At 49.5% G+C, this 21,107-nt stretch overlaps 1 protein-coding gene across 1 annotated transcript in view; it reads right to left on the bottom strand.

Moving 5' to 3' along the window:
- Positions 1 to 702: 702 nt before the first annotated feature.
- The window catches only part of pdia5 (protein disulfide isomerase family A, member 5), a gene marked incomplete at both ends in the record, with an annotated part of 48,246 nt that continues 27,841 nt past the window's right edge, over positions 703 to 21,107 (bottom strand). The window contains 7 exons of the mRNA XM_084451707.1: positions 703 to 783; positions 1,203 to 1,337; positions 8,024 to 8,094; positions 11,697 to 11,827; positions 12,091 to 12,254; positions 14,259 to 14,329; positions 18,732 to 18,868. Coding sequence (XP_084307833.1) covers positions 703 to 783; positions 1,203 to 1,337; positions 8,024 to 8,094; positions 11,697 to 11,827; positions 12,091 to 12,254; positions 14,259 to 14,329; positions 18,732 to 18,868 — 790 coding nt within the window. The remainder of the gene's footprint in view (positions 784 to 1,202; positions 1,338 to 8,023; positions 8,095 to 11,696; positions 11,828 to 12,090; positions 12,255 to 14,258; positions 14,330 to 18,731; positions 18,869 to 21,107) is intronic.

Genomic DNA, 21,107 nt, shown 5'->3' with positions numbered 1-21,107 from the left:
CCGTTCCTGCCAGTAGGAATATAGGAGGGGGGTTCAGTACGCATAACGGACCAGAACTAACCAGTCCCAGAACCCACTCTCTTAAGAGCAACAGCCTGGATATCAAGGTCCAATGTGTTGTTCTGTATGGTTCCAGGCTGTCTACTGTACTGTACATGACAGTTGTGTACAAAAATATGAAAAGGAAACAGTTGTATAGCTATAGCCCCGTCTAAAGAGCCTAGAAGGCTGATGTGACTGCAGAGTGAACCACGGAGTGATGTAGTGAACAGCGCTGTAGCTGGCGGTGAGGGACATCTCTCCTCCCTCCCCAGACCATCACCCACCACCACCACCTCAACTACAAGCTGCCCGGCGCTGGGCAGACAGGGGCCAGTATTGCATAGATACAGTTTTAGGGTGTAGCTTTCACAAATGCAGTCACAGTATTTGGGCAAAACTCTCTCTTTTGCTTTGATCTTTGATCTTTTTTGTTGTTGTTCCATCAAAATAGTAAAAGTCTGAAGTGGTCGGGCGGTCGGCTGATTCACTGATATATCAAACATGATCAGCGTAGTATAAAAAAATAGCCTTTCGCTGAGGTTTTTCCAAGTCTCCCACGTCAGTGCTGATTGGCCCCCCTCCTTGGGCAAAGGGTCACAGTGCAACGACAGGCTCCGCCCTTACCCAACCCCCCCCCCCCCCCCCATTATCCCACGAGCCTTATAGCTCCTCCCTCCTCTTGCCAACCTTCTCCTGGTCCCGCCCCCTCAGGCTGCGCATGAAGCCTGTAAAACCCACCTCCTGGGAGACAGACAGAGAAAGAGAGAGAGAGAAATTACAGTCTTTTCTATATATTATATTAATATTATATATATTTCTAATATTATGCTTAAGAAGATTTAAAGGAAGAGAGGCCTAAAAATATATATTTTAAAAGTAATAATAATAATAATGACAACTAAATTATTCAATATCACTTATGTGTTCAACAATATGCAAATATTGGAGTACAAAGGTCTAGAGATAAATGTACAGTGTTCAACAATGCGCAAATAATTAAAGTCTGAAGGGCATGGAAATACACACTCCAAATATGACACTAGGAAATACACACTCCAAATATGACACTAGGAAATACACACTCCAAATATAACACTAGGAAATACACACTCCAAATATGACACTAGGCGGACATAAGCATGTACTTTGTTGTGCCTTACCCCTCTGTCACCGGTGTATGTTTCAGCGAATTTTCCATAGTTGTAGTAGTTGAAGGTGGGGTATCCATCCACCCCCTCCTGTTTGCAGAGATCATGGTTCTGTCCTTTGGTGCAGTCCACCGCTGCATACGCTATCTGAGAGAAGACAGACAGAACAGTCCGCTATCAACACCACACACTAGAGACCTGCCATGCAGGCTAAGCACCCAATCAATAAGACCTGGTGTGCTCGTTAACGTGATGAGCGATCCAGGAAGTCACAGGGTTCCGTCAGCATCGGCGAATCACAGAGAACCAGAGATCCCATGATCCTCTAGAGTGGCGTTTTGCTGGTCTCTCTGCTCAAGGCCGTGCTGGGTGGCGTTTACCCTGCTGCTGATAAGATCTGGCTCAGAGGACAATTCACTTCCTCTGCAGTCGACGGTTGTGGTGTGAACGGCCGGAAACGGAGACTTTATTAAAACGTTGACGCCTTGACTACCAGTGGTTAATTCAAAACAACCCCTAGCTAATCCACAGACTACATCAACGGAAAGGGAAACATTATTTGAATGTACAACATTGACATATAAACTAGATGTACAAGCGTTGTGTTTCGTGGACGTTGTTCAACGGTTGGGTAGTGTGCATGACACGCGTATTTAACCTACAGTACGATGACCTGTTTGAGTGAGAGTGCGTATGTGGGACAGATGGAGGTAAAGATGGAGGTAGATCTCAGGTTCACTATCACAACCTTTTATTAAAGCAAGTACAGTTCCACCACTGTCCAAGCAAAGAAATCTCTAGTCTTATTTTTCGCCTCACACGCTGGGAAGAAACAGCCAATCCTATTAGCGATATTGGGTTAGGGAGGCGGGACTCGTAGCAGTGAAAAAAGATCTGTTAATCCTTTGTGCGTCGAATACATCGACTAGACACTGACAGACAGCACTGGTTATATTTTATTTTTTAAATCAAAATGATTGCCACAGTAGGGAGGTACATTCGCAGAGCCCAACGGCCTGCGCATGCCCAGTGCATGTGAATGATGATGTAATATGCATTTCCAGAATTTTAAGTGCCTCAGCCGCTGTATGGAAGACCTACAACATCACAAGAGTGTTTACTGAAGCGTATTAGTGTAAATTATGCCGGTTATTTGCTGTATTAAGATATTTACAATAAGTGCTTGAACCACTGACAGCTGCTTCGGCGGTGACCGAGCTGTTTAGCTCTCAACATTCCACTTTCCTGAATTTAGCCTGCCACTTTCTCTGCAGTGTTAAGAAAAATGACTAACACATTCCTATCAGGCTAGACCAAATTGAGGGGGGGGGGAGGGAAACAATCTCTCCTACACAAAAATAACAAAGGAGATTTATGTCAAGGTTGTAGCAGCGAGGCGCTTAGAGAACCAACCGCAACGAGGCGTGAATACCACCTCTCTCTCTCTCTCTCTCTCTCTCTCTCTCTCTCTCTCTCTTTTCTGATACATAGCTCAGCTTGTCCTATTGGACGGCTCAAATGTCAACCTCTCTAAAAACCAACAGAACGCCACACATTTAACTTGTCAGCATCGAATCACGCTGTTTCCCTCAAGATTAATTTGGAAAATCCTCTTCCGCTGAGGCTAAACATTTGTGACAGTTTGCAAATAAGCCGAATTCTTGTTCGGATAACTACAACAGCATGCGATTGCTTGTCCAAATTGAAGACTTGTTCTTCGGCAATGCATTCAACACACATTCATTTATGTCGGGATTCAGCGCTGCTGTCTAAACCTTGGATGAATGGCACTAAAGGCCAATTTATATCTGCTAGATGTCTGCTTCAGTAGATGCCTGTACTAAAGGCCAATTTATGTCCGGTAACTAAGGCAGGTGTCGTAGGACACATGGGACCATCGGACACTGTGCACTCATGTCCGGCTGACACTCGAGGCTGGAGTCACTCAACTTTGCCGACACACTACATCATCTCTATGGTAACTATCTCGCACACAGTGTATTTTTTTTCTGCAGCAGACTTTTCAGAAGCCAACCAATCAAGACTATGCGACAATCTATTATGGTATCTGTGACCTTACAAAATCCAGGACAAGACAGGTCTATGACAACGCAAGCAGACATAAAAGTGTCTGGTTGAAGGTCACACCTTCGTGTGTCTTACCCTGGCCTTATGTGAGACGAGGCTACCAGCGACAGCCCACAAGGCTACACCGTGATGGAACAGGCTCATCTCACACCAGAGAGCGTCCTAGCTTTAAAGCCGCTTTGATTTCAGCGCGGACTATCCCTTTAAAGTCACGGCAGGTGTCTGTCTACGGCAGACTGTGAGCGGAGCTGTGATGACCACTGCGGTCGCTCCGCTCTGACACCCATCGCCGAGCTGCCCCGGGTTATCAATCAGACCGCTGGCCAATTGATGTGATGAAATTAAGTCGTAAGGGATTGTTTTTCAAAGGTCGGCGGCCAATTCTGCTTATTGATCTTACTTCATTTGAAGGAGGACTCTATAGCATCTCATTGATCACACGCCTGCTTCCATGCTATCAATGCACTGAGGGGGGCATCGAGAGTCCATCAGTAACACTTAGTAATGTACTTTGAGAAGATGCAGTACTTCTGTTCTGTCTTCCGGGGAAGGAATGTCATTAGTGGACCATCTACCTGAGGTGCTAATTAATAGCTGTGAGAGAAAGAAATTCCTGACTGCATGAGCAGTTTGATACGCTGTCGTGACTCATCTCCACGGTGATCCTATTCCAATTGTTAGCCCTTTCTGTAAACAAGCTATTACAGCCAAGCCTGTTTTATGTTTGATGATAGTCGGTTTAATACGGAACATAAAATAACATTGCATATGAAACCTCCGCACACTGATGGCTGCTTGTTATGTGAGTGGATGCCGTTCCGTAGCGGATCTGGGGTTTTAATTGCGGTTCTTTAAAGCGGGAGCTAAGCCTATTACACAGCGTCTGTTTGTCTTTGGAGAACGAGGAGCAGGAAGCCGATAGACTGAGATCAGAGCGGAGCGATCCACCGTGACCTCACATGGTACCCATCCTCCCTCTCCCACTCCACGTCATCCACCCATCACCCTACAACAAGGTGGATGAGAACAGGATGACAGTGGAGAGAGACAGGATGACCCACGGAGGAAAGACAGGTAGGGGAGATCTTTAAGAGAGGCCTTCCGGTGGACGCGTTGCATTGATCTGTCCGTTCCCTCCGCTGGACCGCGCCCCCAACAAGCCCGACGCGCCGCCCGTCTCCCCCCGTGAAAGAGCCCGGGGCTAATCGGGATCTGTGGTCGGCTCCGCTCAGTCTCCATGAAGGATCGTCACGTTAAAAGGGTGATGAATCACAGCTTTGTGTGAAGGATAAAAGGGTGACAGTCGAGGCTTTGTGCAGCCAACGGATGCCTATATACTCTTACACAGGAGATGAGCAATGATGGGGACTCAACCTCGCCCGTACACACACGTATACACGCGCACGTGCTGTACACACACACACACACACACACACACACACACACACAAACCCACCTCCCTTGTTCTCTGTAAAGCACATTGTGTTGCCTCTGGGTATGAAATACGCCATACAAATAAAGCTTTGATTGATTGATTGAAACACACACACACACACACACACACACACGCGCAGTGTTGTGGTTGTTTACTCTCGAGCTGACACACGGATATTCCACAGGCTCTGCTCTGCCCAGCCTGCTCTGCTCTGCTCTGTTCTGCTCTGTTCTGCTCTGCTCTGCTCTGTTCTGCTCTGCTCTGTTCTGCTCTGCTCTGCTCTGCTCTGCTCTGCTCTGTTCTGCTCTGCTCTGCTCTGCTCTGCTCTGTTCTGCTCTGCTCTGCTCTGCTCTGCTCTGCTCTGCTCTGCTCTGCTCTGCTCTGCTCTGCTCTGCTCTGCTCTGCTCTGCTCTGCTCTGCTCTGCTCTGCTCTGCTCTGCTCTGCTCTGCTCAGCTCTGCTCAGCTCTGCTCTGCCCTGTTCTGTTCTGTTCTGTTCTGTTCTGCTCTGCTCTGCTCTGTTCTGTTCTGTTCTGTTCTGCTCTGTTCTGCTCTGCTCTGTTCTGCTCTGCTCTGTTCTGCTCTGTTCTGCTCTGCTCTGCTCTGTTCTGCTCTGCTCTGTTCTGTTCTGCTCTGTTCTGCTCTGTTCTGCTCTGCTCTGCTCTGTTCTGCTCTGTTCTGCTCTGCTCTGCTCTGTTCTGTTCTGCTCTGCTCTGCTCTGCTCTGTTCTGTTCTGTTCTGTTCTGCTCTGCTCTGCTCTGCTCTGCTCTGCTCTGTTCTGCTCTGTTCTGCTCTGTTCTGCTCTGTTCTGCTCTGCTCTGCTCTGCTCTTGTTATTGAGCTGTCAGGGTGATGGAAGGAGGGACACGCGGGCCAGAGAACGTTCCCAGCCACACCTCTCACTAACAGCCAGGGTCTGACACCAGAGAGCCGGCCCAGTGCTCAGCGTGTTCGCATGTTTGTCCTAGAGCAGAGCGAGTATTCACCATATGGAGACTTTCTGGGCTAGAGAGACGATCGGAACACGAATAACAAACTAAATTGGACTCCCTTGTTATGGTATTTGTTCTAAAAGACAAAGACAAACACACCGAGCCGTTGCTCAACTCTCAACATCACAAAATGGACGCCCCCCCTCGTGTTGCGCCATCTGCCACTGATTATGTTTTCAGCATGCCGACAAAAAAGTGAAGCGCATAGGCGCGTGGGAGCCAAATTCCTCTGAACTTTCTCGGAAGAAACGAGTGTCCTTTCCAGGAGGGGGGGGGGGGGGGGGGGGGTCGCACTTGTTCTTCCCAGCCGTCCTGCGCGCCACGGCAACAGGAGAGCGGCTCCTGACCCTTGGAGCCAGCGGACGCTCCGCTAGGTTTACTCTCTTACTGAAACAATTAAAGAGAGAGGCTGACATCACGCCTGACGCATCTGAGTAACCCAAGAGCCGCCATTTAACGGTTTTGTTTTTGTGGCCGGGTTGAATGCGAGAGGATGAATGATGGCGGGGGAGAGCGGCCAGGCACGCTCCCCCGGCGCTGAGAGCCGTACAGAGGTGAGTCAGAGTCAGGGAGGGACTCTGGAGCTGGAAACACTGACTGACTCACCCAGTCAGAGGACATTACAGGAAAGGGAGAGAGGGTGTCAATGATGGATGAAGAGGGCAGAGGAGAGAGAGCTGGTCCCGAGGGACAGGGAGAGACCAAGAGGTCGGAGAGGTGAGAGGGTGAGAGTGTCGGAGTCGGCCTCAGAATCCCAAATGAGCCCCCGATCCCTGAGAAAGTAGGTGAGATGGTGGATAGGTTTATAATGAAGGAGTGAACTCGGTCTGGCCTATGAGAGGTCAAGGTTGAAGTGACCCTAATTAGCATACAAGTAGAGAATTCATACGGAGTGGTGGAGTACAGTATGATGTTGACCTAACCAGGCCTTTCAGGTCAACACAACAGGGCAGGGGCTACTGTAGGGGTTAATTTGTTTTGAGACCGGGCCAGGCCACCATCGTGCCTTGAGCTACGTCAGTTAGCATTTATACTAGCGAAGTGTCGGATCACCTCCATGGTAACTTGCAGACGCGTGGCTGACTGATCCATGGCAACGAACGTGCCTTTTAACTAGCTATCCAATCACAGCTGTGCAACGAAAGTGACGGCGTCTGCGACATTAGAAAGTTTGGTGGGTGCAAGACACCCCTGTCCGACACAAAAAAGTGTTGAAAGTGACATCATTTCTGTCTGTCGACACTTTCAAAAGCGTCGAACGATGAAGTATACAGTAAATTGGCCTTAAGGGTCTCAATGAAAACCAGTCAGCTGGAGGGGCTTGTGGTGTTTGTAGCGTGTGTGTGTGTGTGTGTGTGTGTGTGTGTGTGACTGACCCCCTTCCCCCTGGCTTATTTTTATCATAGCTATAGCATGTACATAACTCACCCATGCACCCCCCTCCGGTTATTGATTTATTTAGTCAAATCCATGTACAGTAGCATGTACATAATCCATCTGAATCCATGCTTTTAGGAAGGAATCCTCATCAGGGTTTAGCGTCACGAGGGCCAATGACCTCCAGGGCGCTCTGATACCAGGATGTGGATGAGCACCTGTATGTTTACCTTTTCCAGATCCGGTTTACCGAAGTCGTAGGCTACGTAGTCTAATCATTTGGGTCCATACCCGTAGGCTACGTAGTCTAATCATTTGTATTAACGGCGGAGGATCCGATTATACATTACTATAGTGCTCATGTTCTTCAAAGGTAGGCCTAATAGAACGAAAATACACACACGATGACAGGTAGGCCTATTATCTGGATGTGTTTCTGTGTTAATACTGCTGATTAAATTATATTTGAATTGTTCATACAATTGTCTTACTCAACAATCTGAGAGTGGAAAGTGAGAAGCCCTTATCCATCCCATCCCAACTTTTTGATACTCATAGAAAGGGTACCTACTGTGTATTTTGTGTTATTTGTAAAATTGTAATTTTGTAAATTGTAACGTGTACATTACATTACAGTCATTTAGCAGACGCTTTTATCCAAAGCGACTAACAATAATTGCATTTAACGTAGGAAGAGCCAATGTACTACTACTTGTCAGAACTCACAAGTGCATCTTCTCTCTAAAACAAGTGACTAAGAGCATAATCTAGTGCTGAAGGCAAAGTTTATGTTAATTTGTAACTTGGAATTGAGTATTACCGTTTACCTGTAGCATAATCTTGGAGCTGGCAGCAACATTTCACTGTGACTGAACACTGAACATTACAAGACGAATAAAAGGATGTTGAATCTTAAGGCGACGCTGGTGGCTGGAGAGTCTCACCTTACGGTCCTCTTTGAAGAGCTCCGCCGCGGTGGTGAAGTGGGGTACTGCGCTCTTACAGTGGGGACACCCTGTCGGAGAGGACAGGCACATCACACGGTCATTACAGCACATTTCAATAGCTTGGAATGCATCCGACCCCCAGATGACACCCATAACACAGGATTCAATTATACCGTCCAGCAACAATCCCATTATAAGTAAAGTATCGTACAGTCCAGGCATAAGAGCTTACAAACACACACACACACACACACACACACACACCTGAACTGAACACTGAGGCCAGTAGCACCCAATCAGTCCATCGCTGCGTGTCCCGCCGCGCCCCCCTGCTGTGCTCGGCACCGAATAGCCAGCGCGTCAGACGGCACGTCCAGAAGATAGTAGCGGATAAGAGGCGACGGTGTCGACCGAGACGCCGCTGCGCAGATATCCTCCACACTGACCACCGACGTAGCCACTCCTCTAGGGGGGGTGCGCTCTGACCCCCCCCCCCCGAGACATCATGTCCGCCCCGACATTCAGATGGCCAGGAGTGTGTTGTGGCGTCAAAGATCGGAGATTCGTGCGCGCCCACTGCCACAATGCTACCCCTATGTGGTGCAGAGCTGGCAAACAAACACCCCCCTTACCGGTCTGGTTGTCCGAACGCAGCCCCCCTTACCCGGGGGACGAAGTACCGCAGAACCAACCACACAGTCTCGAGTTCCAGGAGGTTGATGTGTCACCTTTCCCCCGAGAGCCATCTTCCTCCTACGCCCTGTGACAGACATGTCCCTCCCCACCCCGAGAGGGACGCGTCCGTGAACACTGGCAAGTGAACCGACACGCTGCCCATTGGGACCAATTACGCGCAGGTCTCTCCAACAGTCCAGGTCCGCCCCCGACGACCTCGGTATCACCACCGAGCGGCGCCTGCGTCTCACCGGGTCCAGGCGAACCCCCGTTGGACGCTCCTCATGTGAAGCAGACTCGACGGAAACCGCCGCATGAGCCGCTGACATGAGACCCAGCGACCGCGTCACTGACGACGCAGTGACTGCAGCTCCCGGGCGAAAATGGCAGAGAGCCGGCGCTGGCGCCTCTCTCCTCGGGTCCCACAGGGACGCTGTCATGGCCGCCGTGGCCGAACTGAGACCCAGGTGACCTCCGCCTGCTGAGACGGACGCGGCGCGCTCTCTTCCCGATTGATGACGACTCATGAGATGATGCAATAGTCCGCGTTGCCTAGGCAATGTGGGTAAACCACTAGGAGCGAAGCCCCCCTATGGTGACGAAGCTCCAAAAAAAGAGAACCAATGGGATCTTGAGCCTAGCAGCCCATTTGAATGAAACCCAGGCCAATCTAGTCCTCCAACCAAGGCCTTAACGATGTGACGTGTGTCCAGTACCTCAGGTGAAGTCATTCTAGGTCTACATAACGAGGCAGTAAACACTGGACCTCTCACAACCTCTCCTGTAGTCTCTAAAGCACCATTAGCCCTGGTTATAGACGGCCACACTGGACCTTATTGCCCCTCGCTCATTACGACGGATTACAAACTCAGGAAGACTATTTCATCATGCTGAAGCAGCCGTATTACAAAGAGTCTGTAACTAACTGGAACACATTTCTAGGGAGTTTTTCCAGCAAAGAACACCAAAGCGAGAAGCCACGCTCAGGGGCCATCCAAGCACCCAGCACTCCCACTCATAATGAGCACACGGGACGCCACTGCAGTGAATGGAGATAGATAGATAGATAGATAGATAGATAGATAGATAGATAGATAGATAGATAGATAGATAGATAGATAGATAGATAGATAGATAGATAGATAGATAGATAGATAGATAGATAGATAGATAGATAGATAGATAGATAGATAGATAGATAGATAGATAGATAGGACGTTTCAGCATACAGTAGCTCCCCTGGCTGCTTAAAAGCCGGTGAAATAGCCAGCTGCCATCTATAATGGGGGTCCTTTCTCCTTCCTCTCGTCCACCAGGTGAAAGTCTGCACCGTCTCTCTCTCTCTCAGATAATCACTGACATTCAGAGAGACCGTCGGGGCGCCTCGGCTGCCCTCCCTGAGAGACCTATTTCCTCCATCTCTGTCTCAGAATAACATTGGAAATGTTCTCAAATGTTCTCAGTGGTGGGGTTAGTTCATCCAAACACAAGCAGAACAGCGAGGTTACAATATACCGTATAAACGTAGCCTCCAGTCCAGCGCTCGGCGACACTCGTTCTGAATCTAAATGAATGATAATTTAGCCGACGAGACGGCCCTTAACACGCACGCCACGTATTTATTTTGTTTTGTTTGGCCCTGGGTTGCTTCCAGTACTCTGCGAACGCATTCTGAACAACTCAGTTTCTTAACGCTCCGTCGTTCACGACATTAGCCTGGCCAAGTCTCAGGCGGCGTGCGACGGTGTCGTGTACACAAACAACAGCCGGCACGTCGTTGGCCGGCGCTCGCGGCGGTAGACGGGGAACATGAAACGCGGCGGGCTCGAGGCGGCGGAGTCCGTTCCGGAATATTAACGCCAAGCGTCGCCCACTTTCCCTTTGGTAGCGATTAGCGGAGGGGTTTGATGGCCTCTCCCCGTGTTCTTTGGATGGGTGTTTAACGGCAGATTAGACTGCTCGCAGGGAAAGAACACCGCCGGCAGGTTGTTATCGTCGGTTCTGTCTGAAGCGTCTCTCTTTGTAGAGGGAGGGCGTTTCGGGCGGCGCTGCTCGGTGCCAGGATGAAGGCGCTCTGGTGGCGCTGCTCTTTGAAGACTCAATCAGGGACTGACTGTCAGCCTGCTGCATTCATGTCAACACACCACCCAGCCAGAGAAGGAAGAGAGAGAGAGAGAGAGAGATGGAGAGAGAGATAGATGGAGAGAGGGATAGAGAGAGAGAGAGAGATGGAGAGAGAGATAGATGGAGAGAGGGATAGAGAGAGACAGCAAAAGAGAAAGTGAGAGAGAAAGACAGAGAGAGAGGGATGGAGAGAGAGGGATAGAGAGAGAGAGCACAAGAGAAAGGGATAGCAAGAAAGAGAGAGAGAGCGATGGAGAGAGAGATAGATGGAGAGAGAGGGATAGAGAGAGAGCAAAAGAGAAAGGGATAGCGAGAAAGAGAGATAGATGGAGAGAGAGATAGATGGAGAGAGAGGGATAGAGAGAGCGTGATAGAGAGAGAGAGAGAGAGAGAGCAAAAGAGAAAGGGATAGCAAGAAAGAAAGAGAGAGAGGGATGGAGAGAGACAGGGATAGAGATTGAGAGGGGTGGAGAGAGAGAGAGTGTGTACTCTTGAGAGGATACTGAGTTTTATGAGGTGGATCTAACATCCTGGTCTTTCCAATACTGCAGGTCTATTCTCAGCTCGCCATGCCGTCACCCTGGGTCTCTGTAGCTTAGGTGGGGTTAGCAGATGTAGACTAGCTTAGCAGTGTATGCCTCAAATACGCTGGGCCACGAAAACAAGATCTGATGAAATCCAGTTATTGTGACAATAACAAGCGGAAAGCAGACACGGAGGGAGCGAGACTATTTGAAATGCTTCCCCTGAGTGATTTAGCTAACCCCTCACAACACGACCGACGGGGGCGTGGCTTAATTGAGTGTGAGGGCTAATTCAAGTCTCTCTGCGCCCAGGTGTGCGTGTCTGCCACGGTGGTCGAGGTTCTTACAGGGAGCGTAGAACATCACCAGAGCGTGCTTCTTCTTCTTCAGAGCCTCTCTGAAGTCCTCGAATCCAAGATGGCTGACACTGGAGGGCTTCTCTTCCCAAGACTGTTCTGGGGGAGGCGGGGCCTGGGGTCTGAAGAGGGAGGGGCAACAGGACATGAGCATCACACACTTCTAGTATATTAATTAGAGGCATCTGACTCTATGACCCACACATCCATCCATACTCCACTTCTCATGCGCAACACATTCATTTTCAGATTAATGTTCCCTTCTTTGTTTGTTTTGACTAGTGACTACATCACTGGCGAAACCACATTCAGGCATCAAGTCAATTTAGCCGGCACACCAATTCTAAACGAGCACGTTATGACAGAGTGGAGCTGTGGAACTGACTTGTGCATGAACTCGATGATCTTGTCTTTGTTTCGGAGGTGGGGCATCTCGTACTTCTCCTCCCCCTTCTCAAAGTACTTGACGGTGGGGAAGCCAGAGATCTTGAAGCGCTCTCCGACGGCCTTGTGGATGGTGGTGTCCACCGCGGCCAAGACCCCAGGGCTCTGGACACCAAACGACAACAAACAACAACAAACAAACCGTTAGGACATCAATCAGTCCACCGTATCACTCAGGTTTTATGCAGGAGGGCGGGGCTTGTGCAGGAGGGCGGGGCTTGTGCAGGAGGGCTGGGAAAGACTGAGGAGATGGAAACATATTTGTATATTAAAAGTAAAACATTGAGCAATGCGCCGTCCAGTAACGGAAGCACCAACTTACCACGATTCATAACTGAACTCAAACTGCATTGACCTACAAACCGCATTGACTTACAAATTGCGGTCGATTGTAAAAACCCTTTTTGCGCGTCTAGAGAGAGGGGCGGGTTGGATCGTGGCGCAGGGTCCTGAGTCGCGTAACGCGCCGCGTGTACGAGCGAGTGTGCTGCATGAGTCACCGGGAGAAGGAGAAAAATAATGACTTCAGGGGTCTCAGGGTCTCAGGGGCTCGGGGTGTGAGGAGGGTCCGGTGGGTCCACATTACATAACGGACGAGCTCTTCCCAATGACCCCCGTTCCCGGGCGCCTAGCCACCGAGCAGCACCACGCCAGGCTGAAGACTAGAGGGAGGAGGTGGAGGAGGTGGGGAGGGAGGAGGTGGAGGAGGAGGAGAGGGAGGAGGAGAGGAGGAAGAGAGCGCACAGAGAGAGGCAGAGGGGGAGGAGGGGAGTGAGTGAGGAGGAGAGAGAGAAGTGAAGAGGGAGAAGAGGGAGGAGGAGAGAGGGAGAGTGAGGAGGAGAGGGGGGAGGAGGTGGAGGAGGAGGGATAGCGGGTCCAATCAGGAGGCTGGGTTTTAGAGGCTGGTCTCTGGCCAGAGGGAACTGCTCTACCGTGGAGGCTGGATCAGGTCACACCCCTCTAATCACAAACACACCAGGAGCTCTCCCAGCCACTCTCTCCTTCTCTCTCTCTCTCTCTCTCTCCAGTCTCTCTCTCTCTCCCTCTCTCTCTCCCTCTCTCCATGTCTACAGTCTCTCTCTCTCCATCTCTCCAGTCTCTCTCTCTCCATCTCTCTCTCTCTCTCTCCATCTCTCTCTCCATCTCTCTCTCCATCTCTCTCTCTCCATCTCTCTCTCTCCAGTCTCTCTCTCTCTCTCTCTCTCTCCATCTCTCCAGTCTCTCTCTCCATCTCTCTCTCTCCCCCTCCCCATGTCTACAGTCTCTCTCTCTCTCCATCTCTCTCTCTCCATCTCTCTCTCTCCATCTCTCCATCTCTCTCTCTCCCCCTCCCCATGTCTACAGTCTCTCTCTCTCTCCATCTCTCTCTCTCCATCTCTCTCTCTCTCCATCTCTCTCTCTCTCCATCTCTCCAGTCTCTCTCTCTCCATCTCTCTCTCTCCATCTCTCCAGTCTCTCTCTCTCTCCATCTCTCTCTCTCCATCTCTCTCTCTCTCCATCTCTCCAGTCTCTCTCTCCATCTCTCTCTCTCCCCCTCCCCATGTCTACAGTCTCTCTCTCTCTCCATCTCTCTCTCTCCATCTCTCTCTCTCCATCTCTCCATCTCTCTCTCTCCCCCTCCCCATGTCTACAGTCTCTCTCTCTCTCTCTCTCTCTCTCTCTCTCCATCTCTCCAGTCTCTCTCTCTCCATCTCTCTCTCTCTCCATCTCTCTCTCTCTCCAGTCTCTCTCTCTCTCTCTCTCTCTCTCGTCTCTCTCTCTCCATCTCTCTCTCTCCCTCTCTTTCTCTCTCTCTCCATCTCTCTCTCTCCCCCTCCCAATGTCTACAGTCTCTCTCTCTCTCCATCTCTCTCCAGTCTCTCTCTCCATTGTCGTTAGACGAGGATGTCTGCAGCTGCCAAGTTCAAGTTAAGAGGCTGGAAGATGTCATTGTGCTCAGGCGCCACATACACACACACACACACACACACACACACACACACACACACACACACACACACACACACACACACACACACACACACACACACACACACACACACACACACACACACACACACACACACACACACACACACACACACACACACACATAAAAAAAAGACTCACATCGCTGTCTTTGTTGAGAATCTCAGCAGCTTCATCGTACTCTGGCTTCATCTTCTTACAGTGGCCACACCCTGGGGGGAGGGGCATCAGCATCACATGACGTGTGACATCACAGCAGCCTTTTTTTAGCCAGACACCAACACAAGTACATTAATGTGCCATGAGAAATTAATGACCTTTAGAAAAACCAATAGAGTTAATGGGGCAACGAGAAGTCGTTCACAGCGTGTCACTCCTGGGAAAGCCTTGTCCAAGAACATAAAAGCGCGCTGGTGGGAATTGAGCAGCTGTTTCTAGCCTCCCACCGCAGGCCATGTTTATTAGGAGCCGGTACGACGGCTACAGCAGCCAGGTCAAGGGTCGTAGGTCGTCCCACGACGACACGGGGAAGCTGAGCTGACGAGCGACGGTTTTCACCTCACAGCAGAGCGGGCTACAGCTCCCAGTCCCACCCTAGCCTGGACTACAGCTCTCAGTCCCACCCTAGCCTGGACTACAGCTCCCAGTCCCACCCTAGCCTGGACTACAGATCAATCACACCCTAGCCTGGACTACAGCTCCCAGTCCCACCCTAGCCTGGACTACAGATCAATCACACCCTAGCCTGGACTACAGCTCTCAGTCCCACCCTAGCCTGGACTACAGATCAATCACACCCTAGCCTGGGCTACAGCTCCCAGTCCCACCCTAGCCTGGACTACAGATCAATCACACCCTAGCCTGGACTACAGCTCAATCACATGACGTTCGGAGGGCAGAGATCATCCCTGGCATGAGCCTGGAGGATTTAGTCATGTCTGTCCGCTAACTACAGGCATTAATCTGTAAGCCTGGGTAGAATGTGTGTGTGTGTGTGTGTGTGTGTGTGTGTGTGTGTGTGTGTGTCGTTCTCTTCATTCTGCCAGAGGAGAGAGTGTAACCGACACCTCAGACTGACATCACAGGGCTTGGGAAGTGAGAGGGCGCATTGGCTAGTGTTCCCTTTAGTGTGGGTGTGTGGGTGTGTGGGTGTGTGGGTGTGTGTGTGTGTGTGTGTGTGTGCGAGTGAGTGTGTGAGAGTGCATGTGCGTGTGTGTGTGTGTGTGAGAGTGCATGTGTGTGCGTGTGTGTGTGTGTGTGAGTGTGCCTGTGTGCATGAGTGTGTGATAGTGTTTGTTTGTGATAGTGTGATAGTGTGTGTGTGTGATAGTGTGCGTGTGTGATTGTGTGTGTGTGTGTGTGATAGTGTGCATGTGTGATAGTGTGTGTGTGTGTGTGTGATAGTGTGCGTGTGTGATAGTGTGATAGTGTGTGTGTGTGTGTGTGATAGTGTGCGTGTGTGATAGTGTGATAGTGTGTGTGTGTGATAGTGTGATAGTGTGCGTGTGTGATAGTGTGATAGTGTGTGTGTGTGTGTGTGTGTGATAGTGTGCGTGTGTGATAGTGTGATAGTGTGATAGTGTGTGTGATAGTGTGATAGTGTGTGTGTGTGTGTGTGATAGTGTGCGTGTGTGATAGTGTGATAGTGTGTTTGTGTGTGATAGTGTGTGTGTGTGTGTGTGTGAGAGCCAGAGTCTGACTGGCAGAGAAAGAGAGAGCTGTACAGAACCTTGTATCTCTGGTTTCAAAAGCCTCTTGCTTGTCAACGCTGCAGCGACACAAAGCTCCAGCATCACTAATAAAAGCTGTGTTTAATGTGTTTGATTAAAACTGCATGAGTTGAATAGTGATTCATCTTGTTTTTTTAGAACTGAATGATTTAAGACACTGAACTCTGATGTATTTGTTCCAGCATCCAAAAGATGTTCTTGTTACTAGAATATGCTCTTTGATAAAAGACAGTAGTACAGTACGCACTGTTTTCTGGGCACAATTGTAAAGGCTGGATGAAACAACTATTCTAAACCTTGTATATATATTTTTTATTTTTTTAAAGTACAGAAATAAGAAAACATTTAACAAATAACTATTTAACTGGAAATGGTGCCTTTTCCTGAACAAATCAAGGCCGTGTTGAAAATCTTCCGGATTGCACTTCCATGGAGAAAGTACTGTTTAAACTAACAACACGCTTTCTTAGTCCACAACTGAGTCTAGAAACCTCTTTAATAACCACCTGCTAGTCTATACTGTACATTAATAACTACCTGCTAGTCTATACGGTACATTAATAACTACCTGCTAGTCTATACTGTACATTAATAACGATCTGCTAGTCTATACTGTACATTAATAACTACCTGCTAGTCTATACTGTACATTAATAACGACATTCTAGTCTATACTGTACATTAATAACGACCTTCTAGTCTATATACATTAATAACTACCTGCTAGTATATACTGTACATTAATAACTACCTGCTAGTCTATACCGTACATTAATAACTACATGCTAGTCTATACCGTACATTAATAACGACCTGCTAGTCTATACCGTACATTAATAACTACCTGCTAGTCTATACTGAACATTAATAACTACCTGCTAGTCTATACTGTACATTAATAACTACCTGCTAGTCTATACTGTACATTAATAACTACCTGCTAGTCTATACATTACATTAATACCCACCTGCTAGTCTATACTGTACATTAATAACTACCTGCTAGTCTATACTGTACATTAATAACTACCTGCCTGCTAGTCTATACTGTACATTAATAACGACCTGCTAGTCTAAACTGTAGCCTACATTAATAACTACCTGCTAGTCTATACTGAACATTAATAACTACCCGCTAGTCTATACTGTACATTAATAACTACCTGCTAGTCTATACTGTACATTAATAACTACCTGCTAGTCTATACTGTACATTAATAACTACCTGCTAGTCTATACTGTACATGAATAACTACCTGCTAGTCTATACTGAACATTAACAATGACCTGCTAGTCTATACTGTACATTAATAACTACCTGCTAGTCTATACTGAACATTAATAACAACCTGCTAGTCTATACTGTACATGAATAACTACCTGCTAGTCTATACTGTACATTAATAACTACCTGCTAGTCTATACTGTACAATAATAACTACCTGCTAGTCTATACTGTACATTAATAACTACCTGCTAGTCTATACTGTACATTAATAACTATCTGCTAGTCTATACTGAACATTAATAACCACCTGCTAGTCTATACTGTACATTAATAACTACCTGCTAGTCTATACTGTACATTAATAACTACCTGCTAGTCTATACTGAACATTAATAACTACCTGCTAGTCTATACTGAACATTAATAACTACCTGCTAGTCTATACTGTACATTAATAACTCAACACTGCAGCAGCTCAACACGCTGTTTAGAAGGGCAACTCAACACTGTTTAGAAGGGCAGCTCAACGCTGTTTAGAAGAGCAGCTCAACACTGTTTAGAAGGGCAGCTCAACACTGTTTAGAAGAGCAGCTCAACGCTGTTTAGAAGGGCAACTCAACACTGTTTAGAAGGGCAACTCAACGCTGTTTAGAAGGGCAACTCAACACTGTTTAGAAGGGGGATGCTTTCCTTCAACATGGCGACGCTTCTGGCGTTAGATGGATGGAAATAAAAGCTGATGCTCTTGGCTGTGAGGTCATTAATCTAACAGTGACATGTGGATCATTAAGAAACTGCAGCGAGGCAAGAATGTTTGTGTGTGTGTGTAAATGTGTGTGTATGAAAAGTGTGTGTGTAAATGTGTGTATGTAAAGTGTGTCTGCGTGTCCATGTGTATGTGTGTGTGTGTAAGCGCGTTTGTAAACGTGTGTGTATGTAAAGCGTGTGTGTAAATGTGCGTGTATGTAAAGTGTGTGTGTAAGTGTGTGTGTGTGCGCGCGTGTGCGTAAGCTGCCCCATGTGCCAACGCCAGCCGGCTGTGTCTCGGTTCCCGCGTCTCTGTGAGCCTGTATGCGGTCAGTCAAGAGTGCAGCGTCTTTGTCAGGGGGGCCGGTCCACGTGGGGAGAGGGTGGGCCGGTCTGGCCGGCTTCCTGGACCGTTAAAGGAGCCCAGAATAGAAACCTCCACACCTCACTGAGCTTAAGCTCTCGTCCCGTGCCTTGGCTAGGCAGGTGAACAGAAGGACCTTGCCTGAGAAGGAGGAGGAGGAGGAGGGGAGCAGAGCAGAGGAGAGGAGGAGAAGCTATGGAAACGGTTACGTTCCCTGTAGCGACACCATCCCAGGAGAACAAACACATCTGGGGTTCCTCTAAAACTGTCTGAAACCCAGAATCTGAATTCCTCACAAGATTCGAGAGACGGCGGCGATATCGCGTGAGCTCCCGCTGTGACACGCGCTCTAGTCTTTTGGAAACCACATGGTGTCCTGGACTCGTTCCCACGAGAGGCCGACAGGCTGACGGAGCGCCTCCCAGAGAGGGGGAGTCAGCGAGTTCTTGCTCGTGTGTGTGTGTTCCTGCCAGAGCACCGATCTTAGGTCCGTTCCTCGGCCGTGGGGGCGGGGTACGGAGGACAGGGGTACCGGGGGTACTCACAGGGAGCGTAGAACATGATCAGGGCCGTGGGGTTCTCCTCCAGGAAGCCGTCGAAGGAGTCGTCGGTCAGGTGGAAGACCGGGGAGTCCGACTCGGACCAGGGAACCTCGGGGGTGTTGGGCTTGGGGGGCTGGGGACTGCGGGGGAGAGGGGAGGAGGGGGGAGATGGAGAGTTGGGAGAGAGAGAGAGAGGGGGAGAGAGAGAGAGAGAGAGGGAGGGAGAGAGAGGAGAGAGAGAGAGGGAGAGAGAGAGGGGAGGAGGGGAGAGAGAGAGAGAGGGAGAGAGAGGAGAGGAGGGGGGAGAGAGAGAGGGAGAGAGGGAGGGAGAGAGGGGAGGAGGGGGGAGACGGAGAGAGAGAGAGAAGGAGGGAGAGAGAGAGGGGAGAAGGGGGGAGAGAGAGAGTTGGGAGAGTGAGAGAGAGAGAGAGGGAAGGAAGGGAGGGGCGGGGGTTGGAGACAGAGTTGGGAGAGAGAGAGAGAGAGGGGGAGGGAGGGAGAGGAGGAGAGAGGGGGGTGGAGACCGAGTTGGGAGAGAGAGAGAGAGGGGGGGAGGGAGGGGAGGGGGGGTGGAGAGAGAGAGAGAGAGAGGGGGGGGGAGGGAGGGAGGGAGGGAGAGAGGGGAGGGGGTGGAGACAGGGCAGATGGCAACAAACGAAGAGAGATATGGACAAGGGAACATTGAGGGGAGAGAACGGGGAGAGAGAAACATCAGAGGTGCAGCAAAAACACACACAGCTGGAGTCAATAAACTCACGTCACACACATCTGGACTGTACCGGACACGCCCGTATGACAGAGCCCTCTACTGCACTGCCAAGACCAGGTGCACGCGCACACACACACACACACACCATAAGTCTAATTTAACTGTCATTCTCGCACGCACGCACACACAGAAACACACACATACACTTGCTACTTGAAACACATACAGACACACGCGTGCGCACACGCACACACACACGCACACACACACACACACACACTCTCTCTCTCTCTCTCTTTCCCCTCAACACCCAGCAGTAGGATAATGAGCTGCCCCTGTATTCACATCCACCTGCCTGAGGAGGAGACGCACCTGCTCATCACACCTGCTCCTGCAGGCTCTGTCACTTCCTTAAATGTCACCACTGAGCAAACGGGACGCCTCCCCCCAGCGACCGTCAGCTCGCCTCTCCCGTGTGGTAAATAACCGCCGACGCCGGGCGGCAATTACTCCGCAGCAGATGGCCGGGTTTGATTTGGAGCGATGTCAGGTGCTAGTTCCGCGCTAGGCTAAGCTAGGCTAGGCTAGGCTAGCAGTGAGCCGCCCGGACCACTTGTGTACAGTAGCTCCTCTGTAGCGGTCGGCCGCAGCGCAACCGCGTCCACCACTAAGAGCCGACGCTGCGCCGAGCTTCCTCTGTGCGTTCGCACTATTCCCTCGTCGTGTGTGTGTGTGTGTGTGGGGGGGGGGGGGCTGGTTCGAGGACATAGGCTCGTTGGCAGTGCCCCCGGGTGGCGGTGCTGTCCTGGATCTGAACAAGGCCCCCGGGAGGCGAGTCTGTACCACATCTACGCTCCGACAAACAGATGCTAGCCGGTGTTGTGGTGAGCCGGTCCACATGTGGCTGGGGAGTTGTGACCTCCCGAGGAGAAAGGCCTCAGCCCCTCCAGTGCCTCTGGGAGTTCGTGACTTTAGACGCACCTCCTCCCTCACTCTGAGAGAAAAAAATAAACTCATCTTCTGACTGGAATTTTGGGGGTTTTGTTCGGCGTAGCGTAGGTTTTGTTTGAACATCGGGGGGACAGGGACATTAAGTGGGGAGTCTGGGGACAGACACGTCACTGTCGTACACACAACACTGCAATAGACCTTTCCGACCGGTCAATCACACGGAGAGTAATAACCAATAAGGTTGCCTGATTTCCTAAGTGCCGCCATTATGTCCCACAAACCAAGCTTTTCTCGCGTTTTATGTTCATAGATTAGACATTAGTTTGAAGAAGATTGTTCTTACAGGCATTTTGAGAACGTGCAGTCATGACCAGAGATACCCAGAGAGATTACAGAAACTTAAAACACAGTTAGATTTAGTTAAATGTTTAAAGTGGATTAAAGGGGTAGTGCTATTTTGGACATTTAGCCCTATTTGTGGTCTGTCTACCATGAACCTGAAACATTTTCACTGAATTTCACTGATCGTTCCAGTATTGAGCTAGCTGCAGTTTTTATGCAGGCTCTCACTGGGCTACAATGGAAGTTAATGGGGCATACGTAAATGTGTTGAAAAACTATGATTAAGTGGTTTTCCGAGACGGGAAGCACAGGTTGTAATCTTACCAGTCTCAGTAAGCTGAGCTCTCCTGTGAAATATACTGCAATCTGAATGTTTT

The sequence above is a fragment of the Borostomias antarcticus genome (genome assembly GCF_949987555.1).
Source record: "Borostomias antarcticus genome assembly, chromosome: 17".
Lineage (NCBI taxonomy): Eukaryota > Metazoa > Chordata > Actinopteri > Stomiiformes > Stomiidae > Borostomias > Borostomias antarcticus.
This window is presented reverse-complemented; position numbering and strand designations above follow the sequence as displayed.